At 48.8% G+C, this 24,365-nt stretch overlaps 1 protein-coding gene across 5 annotated transcripts in view; it reads left to right on the top strand.

The window, feature by feature from the left end:
• The window catches only part of PNPLA7 (patatin like phospholipase domain containing 7), an 83,799-nt gene that overhangs the window by 35,750 nt on the left and 23,684 nt on the right, over nt 1–24,365 (top strand). For 3 of the 5 annotated variants that reach the window (XM_061604156.1, XM_061604154.1, XM_061604152.1), the window contains exons 19-24: nt 2,148–2,261; nt 10,519–10,579; nt 11,408–11,560; nt 18,708–18,771; nt 21,863–22,031; nt 23,254–23,436. In XM_061604156.1, coding sequence (XP_061460140.1) covers nt 2,148–2,261; nt 10,519–10,579; nt 11,408–11,560; nt 18,708–18,771; nt 21,863–22,031; nt 23,254–23,436 — 744 coding nt within the window. The remainder of the gene's footprint in view (nt 1–2,147; nt 2,262–10,518; nt 10,580–11,407; nt 11,561–18,707; nt 18,772–21,862; nt 22,032–23,253; nt 23,437–24,365) is intronic. The other 2 variants (XM_061604155.1, XM_061604153.1) reach the window with 1 other exon arrangement.

Here is a 24,365-nt window from a genome sequence, read left to right as displayed (position 1 = left end):
AGGAGAAGGAGTGGGAGTGGGTGGGTGCCAGGTAGGCACCCTTTAAAGCTCCTGTTGAAGCTGCCCCCACCATCTAAGGGCCGGTGTGGGAACCTATCCCTATTCTTGCCATGTTATTCCTACCCCTGGTACCAAAGTCTCTGTTAAAGAAGTAATGTCCAGGACGCATCTACTTTGCTAACTGAGGTATTACTGTATATTTAAAAGGAACAATTCCTACCCACCTCACTTAAAAGATGTGCACCACGAAGGGCACTGTATAACATCTTATCTGTAAAGTAAATTATCTGTGAAGTAAACCTACTCCAGGAACATTTCTTTTGCAGCCTGGTAGGGTTTGCACACACCCTGTCCCCAGAAAATATTGCTTTTACAGCCCCTTGGGAGGGGGGGGATAGCTGGGGGCTGATGGGAACTGTAGTCCAAAACACCTGGAGGACACCAAAGGCTGCTTTAGGAAAAACTTTGATTTCTAAAGAGAGAGAGTGAGAGTGTGTGCGTGTGTAATATATTAAACCATTCCCTAGCTCCTCTTGCGACAGGGAAAAAAGAGACCCAAATGGCAAGTGACGTCCGTTCCCTCACCACAGTCCATTAGTTGCTAGGTGCTGGGCTGGCTTGAGTGCTCTCTCTCCGTTTCACCCGGGCTGCTGGTGCTTATCGGGGTGTGGTGTGCCACCAGGAGCCAGGCGGCGTTCCCATGCGGGGAAATGTCAGTGCCTCCCTCTGAGCAGCGGGTGGCGTTGCTGTGCTCAGCACGAGGTCTCATTAGGCGACGGCTGTGTTTGAAAGCGACTGACCGGCAAAGCCAGCTGCAGCTTTTTCAAAGGAGGATGAAGCTGTACTTCTCTGTTGCCTTTTAAAAACAACAACCCAGCACCGTCCCATTGGATCTAAGCATGAAGACCTTCCGTGAATTAGAACAGAACCGTCTGAACCTATCCAAATGGGAGATGAATTGGGCAGCCTCCAGAGTGGGGGGAAGGGAGGAACCTTTGGACCACAGGCCAAACCTGCCATGCCAGGCTTCCCTATTTGGCCCACGAGACTGTTGTGTCTTGAAACCAGGCCCACCTGCGTCCCATGTGTGACGTCAAGTTGGGGCAGGTGGAGATGAGGCTGCAGGAAGCAGGACTGAAAACCTCCCAATGCATCAGTCGATGCGTGGGAAGCTCAGTCCTGCTTGGCTCGGGCACCTCACACACACACACACACACACCTGAGCAAAGCAGGATTGATGAGGGAGCTCATCCCTGCTTTGTGCAGCATCACTCCACCCCGCCCCGGTGGGCCAAGATGGGCGAGACCGCCCACCTGTCACTCATATGCTGCCAGATAGTTGCCAGGTAGGTGGGGGAGATAACAATCTGGCCCACTGGACCAAAAAGATTCAACATCCCTGCTCTAGAGCATGAGTAGCCAATGCGGTGCCCTCCAGATGCAGCGATGGCTGGTGCCCTTTGGGACCGGGATCAGGGATGATGGGAGTTGTACTCCAGCAATGTTTGGAGGGCACCACGTTGGCTATCCCTGCTTTGAGTATACCCTTTCCTGTGTTTTCATGCAGTACTTCCTAAAGCTTTTTTTAAAAAAGATGTTTTTAAAGACGTTTTGTTTTAATATATTGTAAAGTCTGTTTTTATGGTGTTTCGGCATTTTTGTTTGCCGCCCTGGGCTCCTACTGGGAGGAAGGGCAGGATATAAATGTAATAAATAAATAAATAGATAAATTTCTGATACTTAAAGCACACTTGTATATATGTGGTGTTTTTTCTCTCAGTTAAACATTTGAGTCTCACTTTGCTCTTGCATCCAAAATGGTTTATCTTTAGAAAATACACACAATCTATCTCATATATCTATTTATCTATTTAGTGATAAATAGGAATATAGGCAATTATTACCTTTATACTGAAGCAGACCCACTGGCCCATCTAGTCCAGTCTTGTTTACACTTATTGGCTGTGGCTCTCCAGGGTTTCAGACATGGGTCTCTCCCAGCCCTACTTAGAGATGCCGGGGACTGAACCTGCTTGTGGTATGTTTCCGTTGTGGCAGCACTATGGCGGTTGCTGGTACCATCTGGACAGTGCTGTGGCGGTTATCGGTGCCATCTCAGCAGCGACTTTCCCTTCTCCCCATCTTAGGTCGAAGCCTTAACCCACCAGCCCAGGGCAACAACGGTGCATGCAGTTCGTGATTCTGAGCTGGCCAAGCTTCCTGAGGGAGCACTTACTTCGATCAAACGCAAGTTCCCCCAGGTAAGCTGATGGGCTTAGATAAATGCTAAGATTCTTGACTTCTGTGCTTTTAAAAAAAAAAAAAACAGCAAGTTTCTAGCCCTTACAGCTGCAAAGATATGCTTGGAAAAAGATGTATGTTCCATGCCTGCTGAAATGTCAAAAGTTGACGATGGGGCGACTGAAGCTGAATTGGCATCAGTGTCCCTTGTGGCTTCTTGCTCTTCTCTATGACAAGCAGAAACAGGATACATTATGCAAAACGTTATGCAAAATAGCGTGACTTATTCGACTGGCACCAAATAACAGTTTTTGAAGAGATTGTTGTTCCACATGCTTGACTGGCTAGTTAAACAGTCCTATTCCACCTTTAATCAGTGATTTCAAGGCAGTTTACAAAACTTAAAAACAAAACCAGCAGGGTCGGGCTGGGGGAATGCAATTAACAGGGAGCTAAAAATATTTAAAAGTATTAAATGTGTTTTATACATTTGCAGTTTGCAGCATGTAGCTTTTCTAAAGCTTGAAACTGGAGTCGACCATATAGAGTGCAGAATTTAATTTTACCTGTGAATTATCCACAGCTTATCTAGCATCCCACCCTTTCCTCAAGGAACTCAGGACACTGTATTGTACTTCTCTCCCCACCACCACCTTTAATTCTCACAGCAACCTTATGAGGTAGGTTATGTTGAGAGATAGAGACAGGCCCACGTTCATCACCTGTTGAGGTTTATTGACTATGCAGGGGTTTCCCATGGTCTTTCTGGGCCGCGTTTGACACTAACCGCTACATCAGCCTTTCCCAACTAGTGGGCCACCAGATGTTGCTGGACTACAACTCCCATCAGCCCCAGGGAAAGGCTGTGCTACATTATGGTGGCAACGGACAAAAACACTGGAAGAGCCTGGCTACTGGATCAGGCCAATGGCCCATCTAGTCCAGCACCCTTTTCTCACAGTGGCCAACCAGCTGCAAGAGCACTCTCCCCTCCCACAGTTTCCATCAACTGGTATTTGGAAGCATTCTGCCTCTGACCATGGAAGAAGAGCATAGCCGACGTGGCTAGTAGCCACTGATAACCTTATTCCTCCATGCATTTGTCTTAAATCCTCTTTTAAAGCCATCCAGGCCGGTGGCCATCACTGCCTCCAGGAGCGGATGTATCTTTTTCCTGGGCTTATGTTTAGGGCAGCCTTTCCCAACTAGTGGGCCACCAGATTTTGCTGGACTACAACTCCCATCAGCCCCAGCATTCCTGACCATTGGCCATGCTTGCTGGGGCTGATGGGAGTTGTAGTCCAGCAGCATCTGGTGGCCCACTAGTTGGGAAAGGCTGGTTTAGGGTTTCTCTGAAAGCCTTTTTGCTCCCTTTTGTTCCTCTTCATTTTCCTCAAGATGGCTTGGTGGAGGCTCTCTTGTGTTTTTGAAAAGAGGAACCTAACCAAGGACCCTCCTGGGCCTAGCATGTGTCTTGCGTTTTTAAAATGAAGTGCACTGCACTGTGAAATTCAACAGCTGGGTTGTTGAAAACCACCTGCGTGATGTGACTATGTGGGCTCAGCGAACGCTGCCAGAAATGCGCACACAGGGCCAGCTCAAGGTGGGCGGTCAGGCTCAACATGCCGCCGCCTCTGCCTCTCGGCATAGTGTGTTAGACAAAAAAAGAGCACTTGTGTGCAGACATACGCGCATGTGCATCTAGGTCAGTATTACCTGCCCTGGGGTGGCCCCCCAGTTGATGATGGACTCCAGCTCCCATCATCATTGGCTATTGGCCATGCTGGCTGAGACTGATGGGAGTTGGGAGTCCCAACAACAGCAGGAGGGCCACGTGTTCTGAGCTGACGGACGGCATTTCTTTGAGGTTTCATACAGGGCTCTTTCCTGGCCCTGTCAGGGACTCACTCTGGGGACCTTTTGCATGCAAAGCAGGTGCTCCATCTCTTAAGAGATGGAAGTTGTGCACATCTCCAGGCCCGCCCACCCCCTTCATCCCTGGGTCGGCAGGAGGAGACGTCGGGAAGACACCTTCTGATTTCTTGACTATTGTCTCCATTTTGGTTAATGACTGGGCCAAGGTATTGATAGTCCTTGACAAGTTCAATGTCCTCATTGTCAACTTTAAAGTTACATGAATCTTCCATTGTCATTACTTTAGTCTTCTTGACATTCAGCTGTAGTCCTGCTTTTGTGCTTTCCTCTTTAACTTTCATCAGCATTCGTTTCAGATCATTACTGCTTTCTGCTTCATCTTGGTCCAATCCCACTTTCCATATGATATGTCCAGCATATAGATTAAACAAATAGGGTGATAAAATACACCCCTGTCTCATGCCCTTTCCGATTGGGAACTGGTCGGTTTCTTGGTAACTGTATGCAGGGCCAAAATCAATTCATATTGGCGATTGGGGGGAGGGCAGGAAGAGATCTTTTGGCCCCTGACTAGCCTTGCCAGCTGTCTTAAATGCAGGTCTTCTGGCTGGCCCCACTGAATGGCATTTTCCCTCCACTCTCCGGGTTTCTGTGCTGCTGCCCTGACTATTAACTTGCGATTCTACTCTTTTTTTTAAAAAGGCTCTTTTTTTCTACTCTATATTTAGAAGGAAGCTCCATCTGCGTATTATTGCCAGAGAGGCTGTTGTTGTCTTCATATGGAAATGGGGCCATGGAACTGGTTTGGGATTTTATTTATTTATTTCAGTTTTAACAGGCAGTGCCAGGTAGGAGAATTCTTCCCCCCAACTAAAGCACGTCGTTTTTTGTTTTTCAACTGAAGCAGGTGAATAAAACAGGTCCTCTTTGTGTACTGGCACGCATCTGAGAATAAGCTAGGGCAGGGGTCACCTGCCTGCTTGGACCAGAGGACACCAGTTCGAATTTTGAGAAAGTGCTGTGGCCACCGGTCATAAAAATATCTGCCATGGGGCCTTGGCATAACGTAGAATTAGAGAGTACTCATGGTGAAGCTTTCCCCATAATGGAGAAGAAGATGCTAGAAAGGATGGACCATTGGCCTGATCCAGGAGCCAGGTGCTTAATGTTTTTATGCTGTCTCTTGGTAGCCTTGCAGAAGTTTTTGAACTACAACTCCCATCAGCCCAATCCAGTGGCCATGCTGGCAGGGGCTGATGGGAGTTGTAGTTAAAAAAAAAGTAACTTTTCCAAGGTCTGACATCCACCCCTCACCCTCTTCAGCTCAAACCACAGAACCGCACTCCCCTCACACCAACTGTCATTCTCACATATATACCTTCAACCACCCATGCACTCAGCCAATCACAGCGTTCCTCAACATTCTATCACGTACTCCATCCCCAACTCTCTCTACTTACCATACTTACACTACAAAACCCGCACTTACCATAAATACTGTACAAATATAATAGGGGCATCACAGACTACATCTCCCATCTTCCTTGAACCGCTAGCCATGCAGGCTGGGGCTGAGGGGAGTCTAGAGTCCCAACAACATCTGAAGGGTACAATGTCGACTGCCCCTGTGACCTTGAGTGATCAGGAGAATCGCCACATTATGTGTTCTGGTGGAGATGTCATGCTATCAATGTGCATTTTTTTTTAAAAAAAATGATGATTTGATAGAGCACCTGCAAAAGGTGGCTGTTGCCCTTTCAGAAAAACAAAACATATCACACCCTCACCCACCCTCTCCTTAGACCTTTGCCATACAGTACATGCACTCTTCCTGTGAGCTACATGCGTAGTGGGCCAGTCAAAAAAAAATACGTCGATTGACATTTGTGTGTGGAGGTGCTAGTCCGTAGCTTCTAGTTTGGGGTTGATGGAGTTGCCTCCCTCTGTTCTGAAGTTTTCTCTATCCATAAACTTTGAAAAACTGTTGAGATACACAGGAAAGCAACTAAGATAAAGCCAAATTAGACAGTGGCCTGTGTCCAGTATTAACCCTACTCAGAGTAGACCCATTGAAACTGATGGACATGAGCTAACTTGGGTGCATCAATTTCAGCTGGCCTACTCTGAGTAAAATTTAGTTGGGTGCAACACATAACCACTACCCAAAACTGAAGGACCAGGGTAGTGGTGGTTTAGAGTGTTCTCCATGAATCATGTTCAAATCCAGACTTGGTACGTATTTGGGTGACCTTGAACTTGTTGCCAGCCACTTCTGCCTCCCCAGGGTTTTCGGATAACTGCCATGTTTGTTGCCCTAAGATCCTTGGAAGAATGACAGAGATTCACAAGGGATAAATAAAAGTTTAGGAAAACTAGCAGTAGTCAAAGGTGTATACATTCATCCATATACACACACACACATATACCCCTTTGGCTAGGGGTTAAGGTATTTTTTTGTGTAAGGTGTGTGTTTTGTCATCTTTGACACCCTGCACGTTTACAGGGTATTTCAAAACAAAAAACTATTTCAAACCAGTCTTGTTAGCCTTTCTGGGAGACATTCACATTAAGGATAGAGGCAGGTTTTTTGGTGGGGAGTGAGTCACCAGGATTTGGGCTTGGCAAGCAATCTGTTTTGTGCTTCATGTGGTGATGTCCTTTGGGTCCTGGTTGGGAAAGTGATTAATGGTTTTCATGTGCAGTATTTGCATTTTTCTAAAGCCAGGGTCTTGGCTCTCCCCCCAGATCCATAAAAGGGTCGCCTTAACATTTAATCTTTTTAAAAAGCCCAGCTTCGAGCTCTTTGTAAATGCAGTGCATAAATCCAGAGGCGTCTCTGGGAACCACAATAAATTACCTCTGTCATGCCCCCCCCCCCCAAGAGGGGACAAGTCCTTGGAGAGCTGCACGGTTGCTTAGGTCTCATAACATAGGCGCTGTGGTTGCAATTTGCAGCCTCGTTTCTACTGCTGCAGGCATGTGTGGGATGACAGAGGCTTCAGAGTGATCAGTCGCTTCCAAGCCACGCTTTATCGAGTTGGGAACGGTGCAGAAAAAGCAGAAACCATCAACTGGTTGAAGCACTCTTACTGCAAAGGCAGTGAATGTATTTGAGACTTTCTCACACAATTTTGCTCTCCCCCCCCCCCATCATAAGCACGAGAAGCTTCACTTTGATTTTTAAAAGAAAGTGAAAATAATCAGAATGCGGATGCCACACTGGGCCATACCTTGTGCGTTCTGGATTGTGGATGGATGAAAGAGTGAATGTGCATTGTTCTCGTAAATGGGTTTGGATCTTAGATAGAGGTTGCTGAAATTATGGGTTACCGGAGTAGGCCCATTGAAACAAATGGATCTAACTTGGTTATGTCTTTTAGTTTCAGTGGGCCTACGTGGAATAGGACCAGCATTGGATGCAACCCCATGAATGCTGGGAGTTGTGAATTTTCCCCTCCCCCTCTATAAATGCTAGAACTCAGAGTTGCCCAAGGAAATTAGTCAGCAGTTGGTTCGGAGCCAGACAGAAGGAACTACAGTTTCCCTTGAAGCGTTGTTTACCTAGAGCATTGGTTTTCAACTTGTGTGTCAGGACCCACTACGGGGTGACTGCCTGAGCTAAGGTGGGTCTCGGTTCTGTACAAATGTAAAATTAAAAAATGGGTCCCCAAATGCATGTTGGGGTCCTTGGTCTGCAAAGGGGGGAGGTCTGTTGACTAATCGACTACCATGCAATACGATAGCTACTCACTTAGATGGTGATAGCTATTGAACCATGACAGTGAAATGGAACCTCTGTGTACAGTAGCAGTATATCACTGAATACTGGGTGCTGGTGGTAAGGAGCAGAGCCAAGCCATCGCCTTTGCGCCCTGCTTATGAGCTTCGCAGAGTATCTGGCTGGGTGCTGTTCGACTTGGAACCTGTCCCAGCAAACGCTTTCTCGCGCATTCCTGTGCACAAAATGTGTCAGAATTCAGATGGGTAGCTTAGTGGAAAAGCGTGTTTTATATCAAAGATGCAGATCCTGCCTAATTTTCAAAAGAAACTCAAGGCTGGCCACTAATCCAAATGTCACACAACCAGGATTCCTGAAATACTGTCTCACCACTTATAAACCCAGCCGATCCCTGCGCTCTGCAGGTGAGGGCCTCCTGCAGATACCATCTTATCAGGAAGTCTGTTTGCACAATATAGGAATCAAGCCTGTAGTGTTGTTGCGCCTACACTTTGGAACTCCCCAGTCCCCCCCACCCTTTAAATATTAGACAGTCACCGTCTCTGTTGCCTTTTTGGCACCTTCTGAAGACCTTTCTCTCCCAACAAGCCTTTTCAGGAGAGATCTTTATCTTGGTCTGCTCCGATATTGAGATTATTTTTAAGAAAAGATGTTTTCATTGTTTTATCACATGTGTGTTTGTCGCCCTGGGCTCCTTTTGGGAGGAAGGGCGGGAGATAATTTTAATTAATAATCATAATAATTATATTAAAAATATATCACAGGCCTCATTCCTAGCCTTTACCAAAATAATGAGGTTAAAAAACCCCACAGGAGTAGTTTTCAAAGCAGTCTTCAAAATTAAAGCGACTTCAAGTTGGCACTCTCTCTTCTCCCCGCGCCCTCCAACCAGCCAGCTAGCTTTAGAGTTTCCTCCCCCCGCAACCCACAGTTTTGTCTGAAGCTGTTCTGTGCTTCAGCAGGGATCTCTCATGCCCCACGTTTTGGCCGCCCTCAGCAATATTGGAAGAGCTCATGCGTACAGTTGGGAATGTCTGCAGTTTTTGTTTTCGTTACTGGCATAAGACTAGTAGAATCTCTCTCTCTCTCTCTCTTTATGTAGAAAAAAAGCCCCTGTGTGCCCTTTTTTTAATATATGAGCGAAACGTTCAGCGTGCTTTAAAACTCCAAGGAAATCGCATGCCACTCGCCTCGCTCAAATCAGAAATTGATGTTCCTTGTGCGTTGCCATGGCAGCGACGGAGTGACTCACCCAGTGGCAGCAAGCAACCCGCCGTGCGCTCACTCAGAGAGCTGTGTTGGGGTTTGTGTGTGTGTGTGTCTTCTTCAGCAAGTCATCACGTGAAGGAACGCAGTCTCTAGCAGAGTGCTGCAAATTCCTCTCTCTGTGACCTTGGAACATTAACAGGCAGGGCCATGAATAAGCTGCCCTTTTAATTCCCCTTTTACCTACCTACCCACCCACCCACCTGAAAATCTTATGCCAAGTAAAGGTGGCTTCTTCTGTCTGTGAGTAATAAGTAAATTTGGATGTGAAAATGTGCACACACACACACACTTCCAGTTGTGTCTTGCATAATTTAATCTGCTGCCTCTGGGGAAGGGCAAAATGTACGGCACTGAGGTTGTAAGGCAGGTTCAGGGAACCTTCGGCCCTCCAGATGCCGCCGAACGACAGCTCCCATCAGCCCCAGGAAGCATGGTTAACGGCCAGGGGTGCAGGGAGTTGTTGTTCAATTTCTGGAGGGGCCAAAGGTCCCTCACACCTGGTGTGAGGGCTGTCGCTCAGGGGTAGAGCATCTGCCTTGCGTGCAGAAGGTTCAATCCCCAGCAGCATCTCCAGGTAGAGCAGGGAAGAGACTCACTGCCTGAAATCCTGGAGAGCTTCTGCCAATGTGTACTGAGCTAGATGGACCAAGTGGTCTGATTCAGCATAAATCAGCTTCCTTTGGCTGCTAGACATCTAACTTGATCCTCCCTTTCTCCCTCCTAGGATCCGGCTTCAAATTCCTGTTCAACCATGAAGCTGACCCTGGGCCAGTTCTTTCATCTCCCTCTCTCTGCTTAACTGATCACGTAGGAATTAGGGGATGAGCTCGGTCAATGAGCTAGGAGGAGGCACGGCTCCTGCGCATCTCTTGTTTTTCTTAGGACTCATCCCCACCGTAGCTTTAAAGCACATGGCTTGATACAGGCGCTGGGAAGTTGTAGTTCCATGAGGTGCAACTGACAATTCCCAGGATTCTTTAGGGGAAGTCACGTGCTTTCAGTGTATTTTGGGGATGTGACCATAACTAGGAGGACTCTGACCAGACTTGTTTGGAGTGCTGGAGCAGACCAACAGGAAGACCGGGGCGTATAGATCAAACTATGAATGTATATGTAAATGCTCTTTTAACAAAGTTGAAAAAGTTAAAATAGAGTCTACATAGAAGGAAAGATTTATTTCGAAGGAAAATCAATCCACTACTAAACCTTAACAAAGAGGTCATTGTCTCTCCTGGAGCTGTTGCCTTCCATGTCAACCATGACCTGTTTAAAACCTTCCCTCGTAAATCTTGATGTTGAGGCCGCTTGCTGAAGATGCTTCCGTCTCACTGCTGTTTGGTCTGACAGTTGTGTGTGTTACGTGTCTTTCTCTCTCTCTCCTCTTTATCTGCCAGGTTGTGACTAGACTGATCCATTTGTTGGGCGAGAAGATCCTTGGCAGCCTGCAGCAAGGGGGTAGGACATTTATTGACCCCCTTTTTCATTTCCTTCTGGGGGGGAGGCGCAGGGATCGGCTCTTTAAATGGTACCACGGACAAATTGTATCTCCACTTAACACTCTCCTTGGCGTTACAGAACCGGCAAATTTTTTGGGGTCATTTTTGGTTTTTTAAGGTGATTATGTGGTGTAGTGGTTAAGGTGTTGGTCTACGACCTGGGAGACCAGGGTTCAAATCCCCACACAGCCATGAAGCTCACTGGGTGACCTTGGGCCAGTCACTGCCCCTTAGCCTCAGAGGAGGCAATGGTGAACCCCCTCTGAATACCACTTACCATGAAAACCCTATTCATAGGGTCTCCCATAAGTCGGAATCGACTTGAAGGCAGTCCATTTCATTTTCATATGGAGCACCACTATTGGTTGGAGAGCTAATTGCCCTCCCGGAACTCTTAATACAATGTTCCACTCCGGCGTGCCTGAGCTTGGTCAACCCTTATTACATTATTTTTACCCACTTCCCCTTTTTGCCCATTTTCCTGCTTCCCCCCCCCTTTTTTTCCATGTCTGGAAACTATAGCTGGAGCAAAACGAACTAACCTTCCAGGCTGCAGCCCCTGAACATGAGGTACAGAATCTTCCCACCCTGAAACATCTATTGGGGTTTCCTCTGCCACTAACCATACACAGTAATAATAAGTTCAGTGACTAACAACTCAGTGCTCTTTTCATGACGCCCAGAATTAGCTGCCCAAGGTTTCTCCCTGCTTTAACAGTAGGGCCGGCCCCGGCAGGGCAGGAAGGAGGGGTAACGTGTGCTGGTGTCTGGTTGGCTGTCTTTACAGCAGGTCACCCGCTTGGACTGCATGCGTCGGGCAGCAAATGGGATGCCAGCAACCCTGCCAGCAACCTCTCCACTGTCGCCATCATGCCTGTATCGGAAGATGTGCCCCTCTCCACCTTCACCTTGGAGCTGAAGCACGCCCTCTGCGCCATTGGTAAGGTCATTGTTGGCTCTGCGGTTTGGATTTCTTCCTGCATGAAATGGTGGGGGGAACTGTGTGTGTAAAAAGAAGAACCTGGCTCTCCCTCTCAAAATTCCTTTTAGGATGCTCAAATCAGTCTTGTCTCTTAAGCATCCCTTCAAGTTCTTCAGATGACTGATTGACTGATTGATGAGAATACACAAATACTACAATTTTATTTTATTTTTTTTAAAAAAAAAATCAAAGTGCTTTACAACAATTATATCTAAGTGGTAAAAGCTGCATAAAAATGTGAATCAGATCACCAGCGAATGATTGCAGAAGGTGTTCTTGTTAATTGTCTGCATAAGCCTGGCGGCCAGGGCCTTCTACCTGCAAAGTTTGTAGCGTGCCACTGAGCTACCTGACCCTTCGCTAAAGGCGCTTTGTGCTGAGGGTGGGCAGCTTGAGGAAGCCGCCTGCCTCATTTTGTCAACTGTACAAAAACTGTGGGCAGATGAAAACAGTCGCCCTCTTTGATTTAGAGGTGCTTGCTGAATAACAAGGGCCCCTTGTAGATTAATGTAGCCGTTGCCCACCGGTCACCATCCAGATGTTGTTGGGCCATGCTGGCTGGGGCTGATGGGTGTTGTAGCCCAACAACATCTGGATGTCGAAGGCCATCCTAATAAATTCAGCCATGTGCAAAGCACAACTCAAAGCCTCCAGCATGCCTGCAGCCCCTCTTTCATCTCATTCGGCCATGAACCGCGCTCGTGACTGCTATGCTACTGTTCCTGGCTTTCTGACAATAACCTTTCGTTTCTGCTTTTTTCCCCCACAAAGAGCTGTTGCTCCCATCCTGCAAACCTCCCGCTGGTAGGTTTTCAAAAGGCCAAGGCCCACGCGGCTCTATCCTGGTGAAAACTCGCTTTCTTTGACTGACTAGTGCTGGGTCCTCCCCCCCCCCTTTGAGTGTTGCCAGGCAGGCAGCGCTGTGCTCTACGCAAAGAGGCTTGTCGTCAGAGTTGCTTGCGTGAATGGATGACGCCTTTGGGGGGGGGGCACAAATCCAGGTTTGCGGAGGCAGCCGTCTGAGTTAAAATGAGCCTGCGAGGCTGCTGCCTGATCCTGAAGGTGCTCTGTGCACCGCTGGCGACAGAGTGCTCGGCTGGGTAGGTCCGTGTCTGGATCACTCCAAGTGCTCATCTGCGGTCCTCCAGGCCTCTCTGTCTGGCCCTTGGAGCTTTCCCCAGGCCACACCCCTCGCCAGTCCTGCTGTGCACCCTCCTTGAGTGTTTTTGCTTTGCGGGGCTCTGCTAATGCTTCTTGTGTCTCTGGATGGGGGAAATAAGGAGACACGTCTGAACATGTGTAGAAACAAGCCCTGCGATATGTCGAAAGGTAACATTTGCTCAGCCCTTGTTTGCCTCTGGCTCCACCCACCACTGTCGCATGGCCCCTGGAAGGTTGCCCAGAAGGGAATGTGGCCCCCAGGCTGGAAAAAAAGCTCCCCGCTCCCAGGTCTGTTTAGTCCTCTACATCCTGTTTCCCGCAGTGGTCTGCCTCCCAACAGCCTGCAAGCAGGGGCAGGAAGGCCACAGCCTCTGGAACTCAGTGGTACACTGCTTGTGAACATGGAGGCTCCACTCGGCCATCAGACCTGATAGCCATTGGCCAGAATAGGTTTGAGTTTGCTGCCTAGCCTGTTGCCAAATCCATCTTTAAAAATATAGGAAGCTACCTTTACTGAGTCAGATCCGTATTCATCTGGGTCAGTATTGTCTGCACTGATTGGCAGTGGCTCTCCAGGGCTTCAGGCAGGGGACATTTTCAGCCCTACCTGGAGAAGCCAAGGATTGAATCCGTGACCTGCACACAAAGTAAATGTTCTACCGCTGAGCTGTGGCTCCTTTCCTAAGCCAGCAGCCACCTCTGCATCTTGTGGCGGTGCATTCCACATGTTAATTGTGTAAAGATCTTTCATGGAACCACCCGAGATTCCTTGGAGCAGTCGGTTAACCTTCCTCGCCTGTATTCCCTTTCTCTGAAATTGGCGTGGGCCCTTAACTTCCAAGTTGGGTTGCAGCCAAGGGCCTCCTCCTCCTCCACCGCTTCTGCCCTGCCATGAGGACCCAGTTGAGCTTGTGAGAGACACACGCACCACTTTGCTCTATGCGCCTGGATCTGTGACTCATTCCGGTGCAGACTTGAGAAGTGTGCATGGTGGGTGGTGGTGGCGGTGGAAGGCTGTTTACTGAGAGGGGGATGCTTTTCTGTGTCCTCCAAATGTTGCTAGATCAAAAGCGTCTGCTGTGCATTGTGGAAACCGCTTCGTGCCGGTTGTTGAGACGGTTCCCCATTCCTCATTTGCCGTTTCAAAGCTTAGTGACGGAAACGGCCACAGGGAAGCTATGCAAAGGGCAGGGCGGGGGGAGATGTACAGCCAGTGATAAATTCTTCCTGTTTTTTTCTTAAGATAACTTTGCTACAAAAGGGCGTGTGCTGGTGGTTATGATCCTTTTGAGAGCTGTTGCTTGCTGTGCTGCTTTGCAGCTGAGAGATTCTGGGTTTGTGTGCGTGTAAAAAGGCCACTCCATTTAATTCTGTTCCGTTCCATGAATGTATGGAACTCACTGCCACGCAGGCGGCCCTGCCAGCCTGTCGCTCGCTCAAGCCCGATCTGGGATATGTAGGCCCCAGGAGAGTCCTCTCGTGCATTACACAGCAGTTATGTGACGGTCAGTGCGGAAAGGGTCTCTGGAAGATGCGTGACAGTGCTGCTCTTTCGGAAACAAATCCAGCACAGCTTATCTCCCACCACATTCATCTGCCAAAGCAGCCTTCATCAACCTGGCACCCGCCAGATGCTTTGGTTGATGAGGCAGTGATGGTCACCGACCAGGAAGACTTTTAAAATGGTGGGCTAGGCAAATTCACGGAGGTGCTTCTGTCTCCAGCATTAATGACTTTCAGGAGGGATTTGAAAACATTTATGTTTACCCAGGCATTTGGTGGCTGAAAGAGACTGTTCCTGGCAGCCTGGATGTCACTGGAGGGAAGAACGTTTTTATTTGCAACTGTTTTTAGAACATTTTTAATTGTTTTTAGAATGCTTGTTGTTGCTGCTGCTGTTAAATTGTTTTGTTTGCCACCTTGGGCTCCTTCAGGAGGAAGGGCAGGTGGTGGTGGTGATAATTTATTATTATTATTATTATTATTATTATTATTATTATTATTATTATTATTATTATTATTATTATTATTATTATTATTGGCTACTAACCCTGACGGCTATGTTCTCCCTCCGCTCCTGGAGGCGGTGAATGCCTCTGAATGCCCGCTGCTAGGAATCACAAGTGGGGAGAGTTGCTGTTGCACTCAGGTCCTTCTTGGGGGCTTCCCAATGGGGCATCTGGTTGGCCGCTGCTAGAACAGAACACTGGACAAGATGGCCTTTGGCCTGACCCCGCAGCCAGGCTCTTCTGATGTTCTTAAAGCATTTGGAGGGCAGCAGGGTTGGCAAACGCTGGCCTAAAGGAGAGATTCCAACCAAATCCCAAACCCATAGCAATTGCATCAAAAGAAAGGAAGAAAAAAAGGGGATGGATAGGAGGAACAGGTCATACATCTGACGCTGTGAAGGCAGCATTGTTGAGTTGCATTAAAATGTTTCTCATTTGGTTTACTGTTTGAAAAACAGACCCAGAGCCCACATCTTCTGGGTGCATTCCCCCCTCCCCACAGTAGCCCCCAAATCCGTCCTGCCTTTTGACTTTTATCTCACACTTGGGGCTCTGATTGATGGGTCTGTCACAGGGCTGAGGAACCTCTGGTGCCCTCCGGAGGCTGTTGGACTCCCATCAGCCCCAGCCAGCATGGCCAGCGGTCAGGGATCATAGAAGAGTAGAGTTGGAAGGGGCCTATAAGGCCATCACGTCCAACCCCCTGGATGATGGGAATTGCAGCCCAACAACATCTGGAGGGCTGCGGAATTTCCCCATCTAGACAGTAGCCTCCAGGCTGGGGACAAAGGGAAAGGTTCTCTTCTGTGCCCTTCCTGTGGGTGTCCCAGAAGCATCTGGTCTGGGTGCAGTTGGATGCGGTTGGCTGGATTGTATGGACCTTCTTCCCAGTCTCATCCAGCTTGGCACGTCTCACGCTGTTGTGTTTCACTTGCAGCCAAGAACGTGTTTAAGAAGCTGAAATGAATAAACTCATGCTGCTTCCAAGTCCTCATCAGGCTGGACCAGATTGCTGCCTTATCCAACAATTTAATTTTGTTGTGTGTCTCTCTCCCTTCCTCCCCCCCACCGCGTCTTGGCATATCTTCTGAGGGACACAGTAACCATGTTCCTCCCTTGATGGGTTTTCTGCAGTGGCCCAACGACTCTTTGGTGGTGATACCCCAGACCGCTGCTTCTTCTGCCCTGGGACCCCTCAGACAATTTCTGCAGCTGTTGCTCGGTGGGGCTGGTAGAGCGGAAGGCAGAGATGGCAATAGCAGGTGGGGTCAGAGCCAGTGGCAGGTGGAACTTGCTAATCCTAACTTTGTCCCTATTCTCTGGGCTGAGTTCTGCAAGGGGCAACACTGAGACCCGAGGAGGAGGAAGCTGACAGCCAGGGCCACCACCTGGATTGGATGTAAATAAGAAGGCCGGCAGGTAGTGGCTGCCTGAGGGCAGACTGAAGTTGGCAGGGCAGCGAGCCATTTTGCCCTGATGGACCAGCCCTCCTCTGGTGGTTGCTAGCCACTCAAATGGATTTGCTTAGAACAGATCAGGTCAAATCGGTACATTTTCCTTACAGTGTTTTGATAGGCGACCGGTGGGACTGGCTCAACCGCCCAGGCAGGCTATGGGGCCCTTCACATACAGTGTAGCCAGCATGAGCCTTGTGCTGACCTACTCCCTGTTTCCCTTCCTTGCATGCATGATTAGAAACTTCCCGTCTTGGTTTAGCAGCAAACCATAGTTTGCTGTTTATTCAGAAGCCATCACACTAGGGTTTGGGCATCCCGGGGTTGTAAATTAGTTTGGAATAAAACCATAGTTTGCCACTAAACCAGGATCGGAGGGAGATGGAAAGGGAGGATAAAATGTGCAAACTTGAGAAATCTGCCCATTGATTCTCATAGTGCTGAAGCATAACTTGGCATTATGCTTAAAAACAAAAAAGTATTCTACCTTTTCAAAGATAACATTTTCCCAAGCCAGCTCAGAAAGCAAGATGATCAAGACAAATAAAACAATATCAAACCGCTGAGCTCATCAGCTGTAACATACAAGAGCTCTCATGAAACCATAAAATTAGCCCCTATATTGTCTTAACATCAGAAGAGCCCTACTAGATCAGACCAAAGGCCCATCTGGTCCAGCATTCTGTGCTCAAACAGATGCCTGTTGTGAATCCCGCAACCAAGAGAACGGGCGCTTGCCACCATTTCCTCCTTGTGATCCCCAACAACTGGTATTCAGAGGCATCGTATTAGATCTTTTCTGGTTTGATGTAACACGTCAGCAAAGGAAAGGAGTTTTGAAAGAAAACAACCACTGCCGTCCAGTCTAGAGACCATCACTCCCTTGGCCTTGTCTGCCCTTCCTCCTCTTCCTCCCACCCCCCGCATCCCATTTGCCTGGTGCTCATTCAAGCGCTGAACAACTTGTTCCTCTAATTCGCAGCTATGATGTTTTGTTAATAGGAAAATGAGTTATTTTGCACGACGCGATTTTGGCAGGGTTTATATTTCATACTTTGCTAAACACAGGCACTTCTGTCAATACCACCAATGACCTTTCTCTCTCTAGCATGACATTAATCCCTGGCTTTCTCTCTCCGCCCCCCCACCCCCCCATTTGTCATGTCTTACAGCTGCAATTACTTTGGAGGGAGAACTTTGGCTCAGGGTTGACATTTATAGGAGCAAATCACAATAGGGCCAAAAGGCGGCCGTGGCCAGCAGGCGCCTTTGTGAGCAAGAAAAAAGCTGTTTCTTCAGAAACAGAGTTCAGGGCGTCTGAGTGTTCAGAAGGGAAAAGTATATCCCAAGGCCCGTGTCTAGAAAGCCTGTGAGCTGAACAAAAGATGTGAGCTAAGGGCTGTGTGCACGGCTTTTGCTTCTTTGTAACTGATTTTCAGGTTTGCTAGCCCTGTGGGTAAGTGAGGAGCTATGCTTCTAAATGGGCGTTTGCCTATGGCAAGTTAAGAACCTCCACCAGGCGACCAATCAACCAATATTAATTGGAAGGGAGCTGGTCCTTTTTTGTGTTCTCCTATTTTGAAGCTCCCACATCCTGTAAATGACAAGTACCAGGCTAGTAATAATTTTTGGTGGACTTATTTGCAAGGTTTATGAAAAGAACAAATTACTGCCCCCCCCCCCAATAAGTGCAAACCCTGCTGTGCCCCTTTCTGACTTCATACTGTTTTAATCTTTGCAGCCGTAAGTTTTGGTAACCCAGGTTGGTTGAACACTTGGAGCTACCTGCTACTGTCTACTATGAACAGCGGCAGCTGTCCAGGGGCTCAGCAAGGAATCTCTCCCAGCCCTAAGAACGTATGAAATAGCCTCCTTGGTGTATTATTGAATTAGATCATGAGAGTTCTGTGCCCTGAAAGGAGGGATAGGAATTTAAATAAATAAAATGGCATCTACATGATTGCTCTGTCCAGCCCAGTACTATGGCTGATAGCGTTTCATGTTCTCAGGCACGGGCCCTTCGCAGTCCCATTATCTGGTGACAGAGCCAGGGATCTTCTCCCTGCAGAGCGCGTTGCCCTGCCACTCAAATGACAGCTGTTTCCATTTCATTTTCAAAGTCAAAAGAAGAAACGCCCAGGGTGGCTTGAAGCTCTACAAGGGAACCAAAATGGCTTGTTCTGCAGCTTCTCTGGTGCAGTCAGTGAGGGCTAGCCACTCTGGATTTGTGTGTTTTGCAAACTGAAAGCCAAGATTTGCAGGATAGCAAATACTGGATTCCAGTGGCGGCTGAGGGCTCCATGTCAGTGGGGCAGTGGAATCTGAACCTTGGACAGCTCCTTGAAAGTTCAGACTGAAATCCGGAGCAGATTCAACCACCCCACTGACATGGAGCCACGAGCTTACCACTGCTAAATGCTGAACTTCTTGTGTCGTAGCTGTGTGCTCAATAGGTTACCAGCTCATCTTTTCTTCTTCTAGGTCCCGCTCTGCTGCTCACCAGTGACAACATCAAACAGCAACTTGGCTCTGCAGCTCTCGACAGGTGACTAGCCCTCATTGTCCCCTTAACATCAGAGAGGACATTTTGAGCCTAGGAATCCCATGCCGACTGTTTCATCCTTCTGATGCCAGGCAAAGATGTTTTGAATTCTCGCGGGCATTTGGACAGCACTAGTGTTTGTTCTTACATGGGGGCGGGGGGTATTTTATGTTGTGCTTCTGTCACAGGAACATGGAATGAGGCTGCCTCCTTTCTTCATTCAATCATTTTGTTGAGGTGCATTGGCCTGCGGCCTTGTTTGCAGAAGGCAGTATATAAGATTGACTGATTTTTGTGGGAGAACACTTTCAGTATATTTTGTTTTAATGGGTTTTTATTGTCTGTTATATTTTGTATGTTGTCCCTGTAAATTGCTTTGAGACTCCTCCTGGCAATGTGAAGCGATACGTAAATTGATTTGAATTGAAATATCCTCCCTTGCAAGAATGTTGTGCAGATAAAATAGGATGAACAACAACACCATCACAGTGTATATCACTTGAAATGCAAATGAGTAAAAACTGAAAGGGTTGTATCCTGGGTAAGAGGGCCAGTGTGGCGTAGTGGTTAGAGTGTTGGCTACGACCTGGGAGACCAGAGTTCGAATCCCCACACGGCCATGAGGCTCACTGGGTGACCTTGGGCCAGTCACTGCCTCTCAGCCTCAGAGGAAGGCAATGCTAAATCCCCTCTGAATACCGCTTACCATGAAAACCCCATTCATAGGGTCGCCATAAGTCGAAATCAACTTGAAGGCATTCCGTTTCCATTGTATCCTGAGTTACTTCGACTCAGAATAGACCCATTGAAATTAATATACATGGCTATTGGTCTGTTGATTTCAGTGGGTCTACTCTGAGAAAAAACTTAGTTGGATACAACCCTGCATAATTCCAGTTGTGCTGTTTATGTTTCTCCAGCCTGGGGTTGGGAGAGGGGGGTAGGTATTAGAATTGGAATATTAAACTAAGAAAAGGGGAGGGAACCACCTTTAATTTCCTGCAGGCTCATTTTTCTCTCGTCAAGCCCCTGAAATACCAGGCAACTGTCAGGTTAATTAGCTCTGCTTTTGAAGGAGTTGGATGTTTTCGCCTACTTTTTGAAAAGTTGTCATGAAATGCCTGATTAGCGTCTGGTAGCCGCAGATCCCATGTCTTTTGATATGAGGTTCCCGAGTGGAATAGAAGGCAGGAGACAAAAAGAAAATGAGAAGCAAGCTGGGCTGGTTGCTAGATGGAAGATTGGGGCGGCATCCAATCCAGCTCTACCCGGAGCAGACCCATTGAAAATGAGTGGCCCTCAGTCACGTCCATCATCTTCAATGGACCTGCTCCGAGTAGGACTCGGTTGAATATTTATTCTTTATTTCTTTATTTAGATTTATATCCCTTCCTCCCAGTCGGAGCCCACGGCGACAAGCACTGAGACATCATGGAAACAGACTTAAAAACATATCGAAACAAAGCATCTTTAAAAACATGCTAAAACAAAACATCTTTTTTTTAAAAGCTTTAAAAACATATTGAAAAGTAATTCCAAAGGGATAACAACCCTTTGGATCCTGAGGTTAGCAGGAGGAATCGGGCTTTGCCCAGACGGTGGGAGAAGGATGCTTTCTGACAGATAGCGGGAAATTACATTATGACAAACAAGGGGGCAAAGAATGCTGTATCCGGAGACGGAAGCATGTCCAAATGATACCAGGCAGTGCAGTGATGCCTACTAGTTCTGAGGCAGGAGAGTCCCTGACACACACCCCCTCTCAATTCTGAAAGAACTGCTTTAAAGGAGAAGGGGGTGACTCGTGTTTGGAAGGGGTGGACTGTGAAGCCCGAGAGGCAGGGGACAGTAGGGGGCAGAGATGCCATGCTTTGGGGGTGGGGGCTGACCCATCGAGAGTCCTGCTGCTCCTGCACAGCCCCCCCTCCCCCGTTTCTTTCCGTTCATGCAGGAGAACTTCCTGACCGTGGCGCTGTCAGGGGAGGACTTTGAGACAGAGGCCCACGGTCCCCCTCACCAGAATGGGCCCCCTCTCAGGGCTCCTGTGGGAGGAAGGGCAGGATAGAAATGTAATAAATAATTAATTAAAGTGAGTGGTGGAGGGGGCTGAATGCAGCAAGACTGCTTTATCGACCTTGAACATTTTTTTTCCCTGGCAGGGTCAGGAAACTGGATCTGGACGATGAGCCCGGATCCCCAGTTCTCCCACCCCACATGGGCCAGCTTTGCCAGGTGGACTGTCGCCTGGCATGATGGTGGTCATGGCATGGTTGCCTGACATGTCAGGTGACTGACAACTTGTCAGAGTTTGACGGTGTCCCTCGTAACTGCCAATCAGCTGATCAGTGGTTACTGCCGCCTCCTTTCCAGATGCACTTTCATTGCCATTCAGCTGATTGGCGCTGGAAGTGTGTCTTCGAAAGGCTCTTGCTGTAACAGCTGATCAGCACCCCGAAAGGGGGATGGCTGTATGCAATTGAGCCTGTAGGCAAGTGCACAGACTTAGGTGTTCCCGATGCTGGGGCATTAAACTGGGCTGGGGTGGGGAGAGAATCTGTTGCCTTCATGTTCCGCTTGTGGGCTTCCAAGATGGTAATCTAGTAGGCTGCTGTGGGAAGGCAGATGCAGGACTCTGTAGATGAACCTTTTCATCCCGTCCAGTCAGGCTGATCCCTTACTGCCCAAAATTGCGGCATTCTGCATTTCTCTCTCTCTGTTCTCCCCCTCCACCCCAAGGACCATTTGTGACCAACGCTTCATTGCCAAGGCCTAGGTGCCAACAGAGCCTGGTCCATTTGGGTGAAATGGGGCACTGCCCCACCAACCTCTCTGCCCCTGCCTGCCTGCTTTCTTTCTTACAACCAGTCTAGGTGGCGGCACTGCCTGTCACCTTCCTCCTTAGTCTCAGCGTTGCCCTTGTAGAACTCAGCGGGGAAGAGAACGGGGAGGAAACAAGAATGAGCCGGCTCCGCCTCTCATTGGCTCTGGCTACCTTTGGGCGCCCTGCCTTCCGCCCCACCAGCCTCAAAGGGCATCAGCCACCACTGCCTAGCAACCACTCAGCCCTTCCTCTTTGTCTCTCTTTCCGCCACAGCATCCATGAGTACCGTCTGTCCAGTTGGCTGGGCCAGCAGGAGGACATGCACCGCATCGTCCTCTACCAGTCCGACAGCACCCTCACCCCCTGGACCCAGCGCTGCATCCGCCAGGCTGACTGCATCTTGATCGTAGGCCTGGGAGAGCAGGAGCCGACTGTCGGAGAGGTGAGGCGCTTTCCTGAACAGGGCCGCCTTCTAACCGAGACGGCCCATTGATACACCAGGCCGGTCTACACCAGGGGTAGCCAAGGTGGTGCCCTCCAGATGTTGCTGGACCTATCATCCCTGGCCATTGGCCATTCTGGCTGGGGGTTTGGGGAGCTGGAGTCCTGGAGGTGAGACGCTTTCCTGAACAGGGCTGCCTTCTAACCAAGACGGCCCATTGATCCACCAGGCTGTTGTCTACACCAGGGGTAGCCAAGGTGGTGCCCTCCAGATGTCTACAACTGGACTACAACTCCCATCAGCCCTGGGGCCATCCCTGGCTGGGGCTCTGGGGAGCTGGAGTCCTGCAACAGCTGGAGGAGCACCACCTTGGCTATCTCTGGCTCTCTAAGATTTCAGGCAGGAGTCTCTTCCAGCCCTACCAGGTTTTTGTCCGATGCTCTAACCGCTATGCCACTTAGGTCCATTAATTTCAGTTGTTCTGCTCTGAGGAAAAACTTAGTTGGAGACAACCCTATGTTTCAATTCTTGCCTAATTTTGTCCTGCTTTTGCTGGTCATGGGAAAGGGGGGCAAGAACCCCCCCCATCCCAGACACTCCATATCTTCTTACTCAGCCTTCCCTTTGGCCCCTAAGATTCTCCAGGTGTTACCCACAGATTTCAAACGTGTGCTTGCAACTGATGAGGACTAACAGCTTGCTTTTCTTCCCTTGTCTTTAAACAGAAGCTGATACTATCTAGAACAGATGTAGAGAACCCTTGGGCCCCCAGACGTTGCTGAACTGCAACTCCCATCAGCCCCAGCCATTATGGCCTCCGGCCAGGGATTATGGGAGTTGTAGTTCAGCAACATCTGGAGGGCTAGAGGTTCCCCACGCCTGCACTAGATGTCAATTCCGTGGTAGTGCAGAATTCATGCCATATGTGCAGCCCTGCTCGGGCTACCAATTTGGGGAAGAGCATAGATCACCAGCGCATGCGTGCCCTTGCTGTATGACAGAACAGCGGCACAGCAGATCCAAAGGTCATGTGGCTCTTTACCCTGGCCTGTGACACTTGAGATGCATATATTTAGGATCCACCCTGCTCTTGCGATTGTAATTGGTTTTGAACCGTCTTCAGAGTTGTATTTTAAATTGTTGCGAGGTGGTGGGAGGCGATTACTGCCGGAATGGGCCTCTGAGAGCCGTGGCCGTCTGATCCATCTCTCCTTCCTTCCAGCTGGAGCGGATGCTGGAGAACACGGCTGTCCGAGCCCAGAAGCAGCTGGTCTTGCTTCACAGAGAGGACGGGCCTCTTCCTTCCCGCACTGTGGAGTGGCTCAACATGCGGAGCTGGTGCTCGGCTCACCTCCACCTCCGCTGCCCCCGTCGTGTCTTCTCCCGGCGGAGCCGCCCCAAGCTGGTAAGGAGCTTCCGGGGTAGGAATCCCCTGCCCTGGTACCAAGTCACTATCAATAGCATCTGTGCCCATCAGCCAAATGTCCAGTAGGTGCTGGTGGTGATGCTTCTGCTGTTGTTATAATATCCTGCCTTTCCTCCAAGGAGCTCAAGATGGCTTACTTGGTTCTCCACCCTCCCCTTTTTCTCCTCGCAACAACCCTGCAAGGTAGGTTAGGCTGAGAGACAGTGACAAACCCAAGGTTACCCAGCAAGCTTCATGGCTGAGTGAAGATTTGAACCCTGGTCTCCCAGATCTTAGTCCAATGCTCTAAGCACTTTGCAATACTGGCTTGTGGCTGAACCGTGAGACTCAAATTCTCATTTTTATTTACTATATTTGTTTATTTCTTACATTCATATCTCACCTTTTCCTCCAAGAAGTTCAAGGTGGCATACAAACATGGTTCCCCCCACTTCCCACTTTATCCTCCCAACAACCCTGTGAGGTAGGTTAGGCTGAGAGATAGTGACTGGCCCAAGGTCTACCCAGTGAGCTTTATGGCTGAGTGACGATTTGAACCCTGATCTCCCAGGTCGTAGTCCAGCACTCTGATACAGGTGTGGGGAATTTTTGGACCTCCAAATGTTGCTGAACTACAATTTCCATCATCACTGGCCAGACTTGCTGGGGTTGACGGGAATTGCAGTTCACCAATGTCTGCAGGGCCAAAGGTTCCCCACAACTGCTCTAACCACTACACTGGCTCAAGTGTTCAACCTGAAGTGTCATCTAACTCGCTTGAACCCAGGGCCCTTCTGCATGCCAAGCATGTGCTCAGTCACTGAGCTCCCTCCCTGGGGATGCTTCCCCAGATTACGTATGTGAGATGATGTTTGCGCACCTGGGCGCTCGCTCCTTTCTCCCCAGACAGCTGACAAAACATGTCCTTG

The sequence above is a fragment of the Rhineura floridana genome, chromosome 20, assembly GCF_030035675.1.
Source record: "Rhineura floridana isolate rRhiFlo1 chromosome 20, rRhiFlo1.hap2, whole genome shotgun sequence".
NCBI classification, from domain to species: Eukaryota; Metazoa; Chordata; class Lepidosauria; order Squamata; family Rhineuridae; genus Rhineura; species Rhineura floridana.
This window is presented reverse-complemented; position numbering and strand designations above follow the sequence as displayed.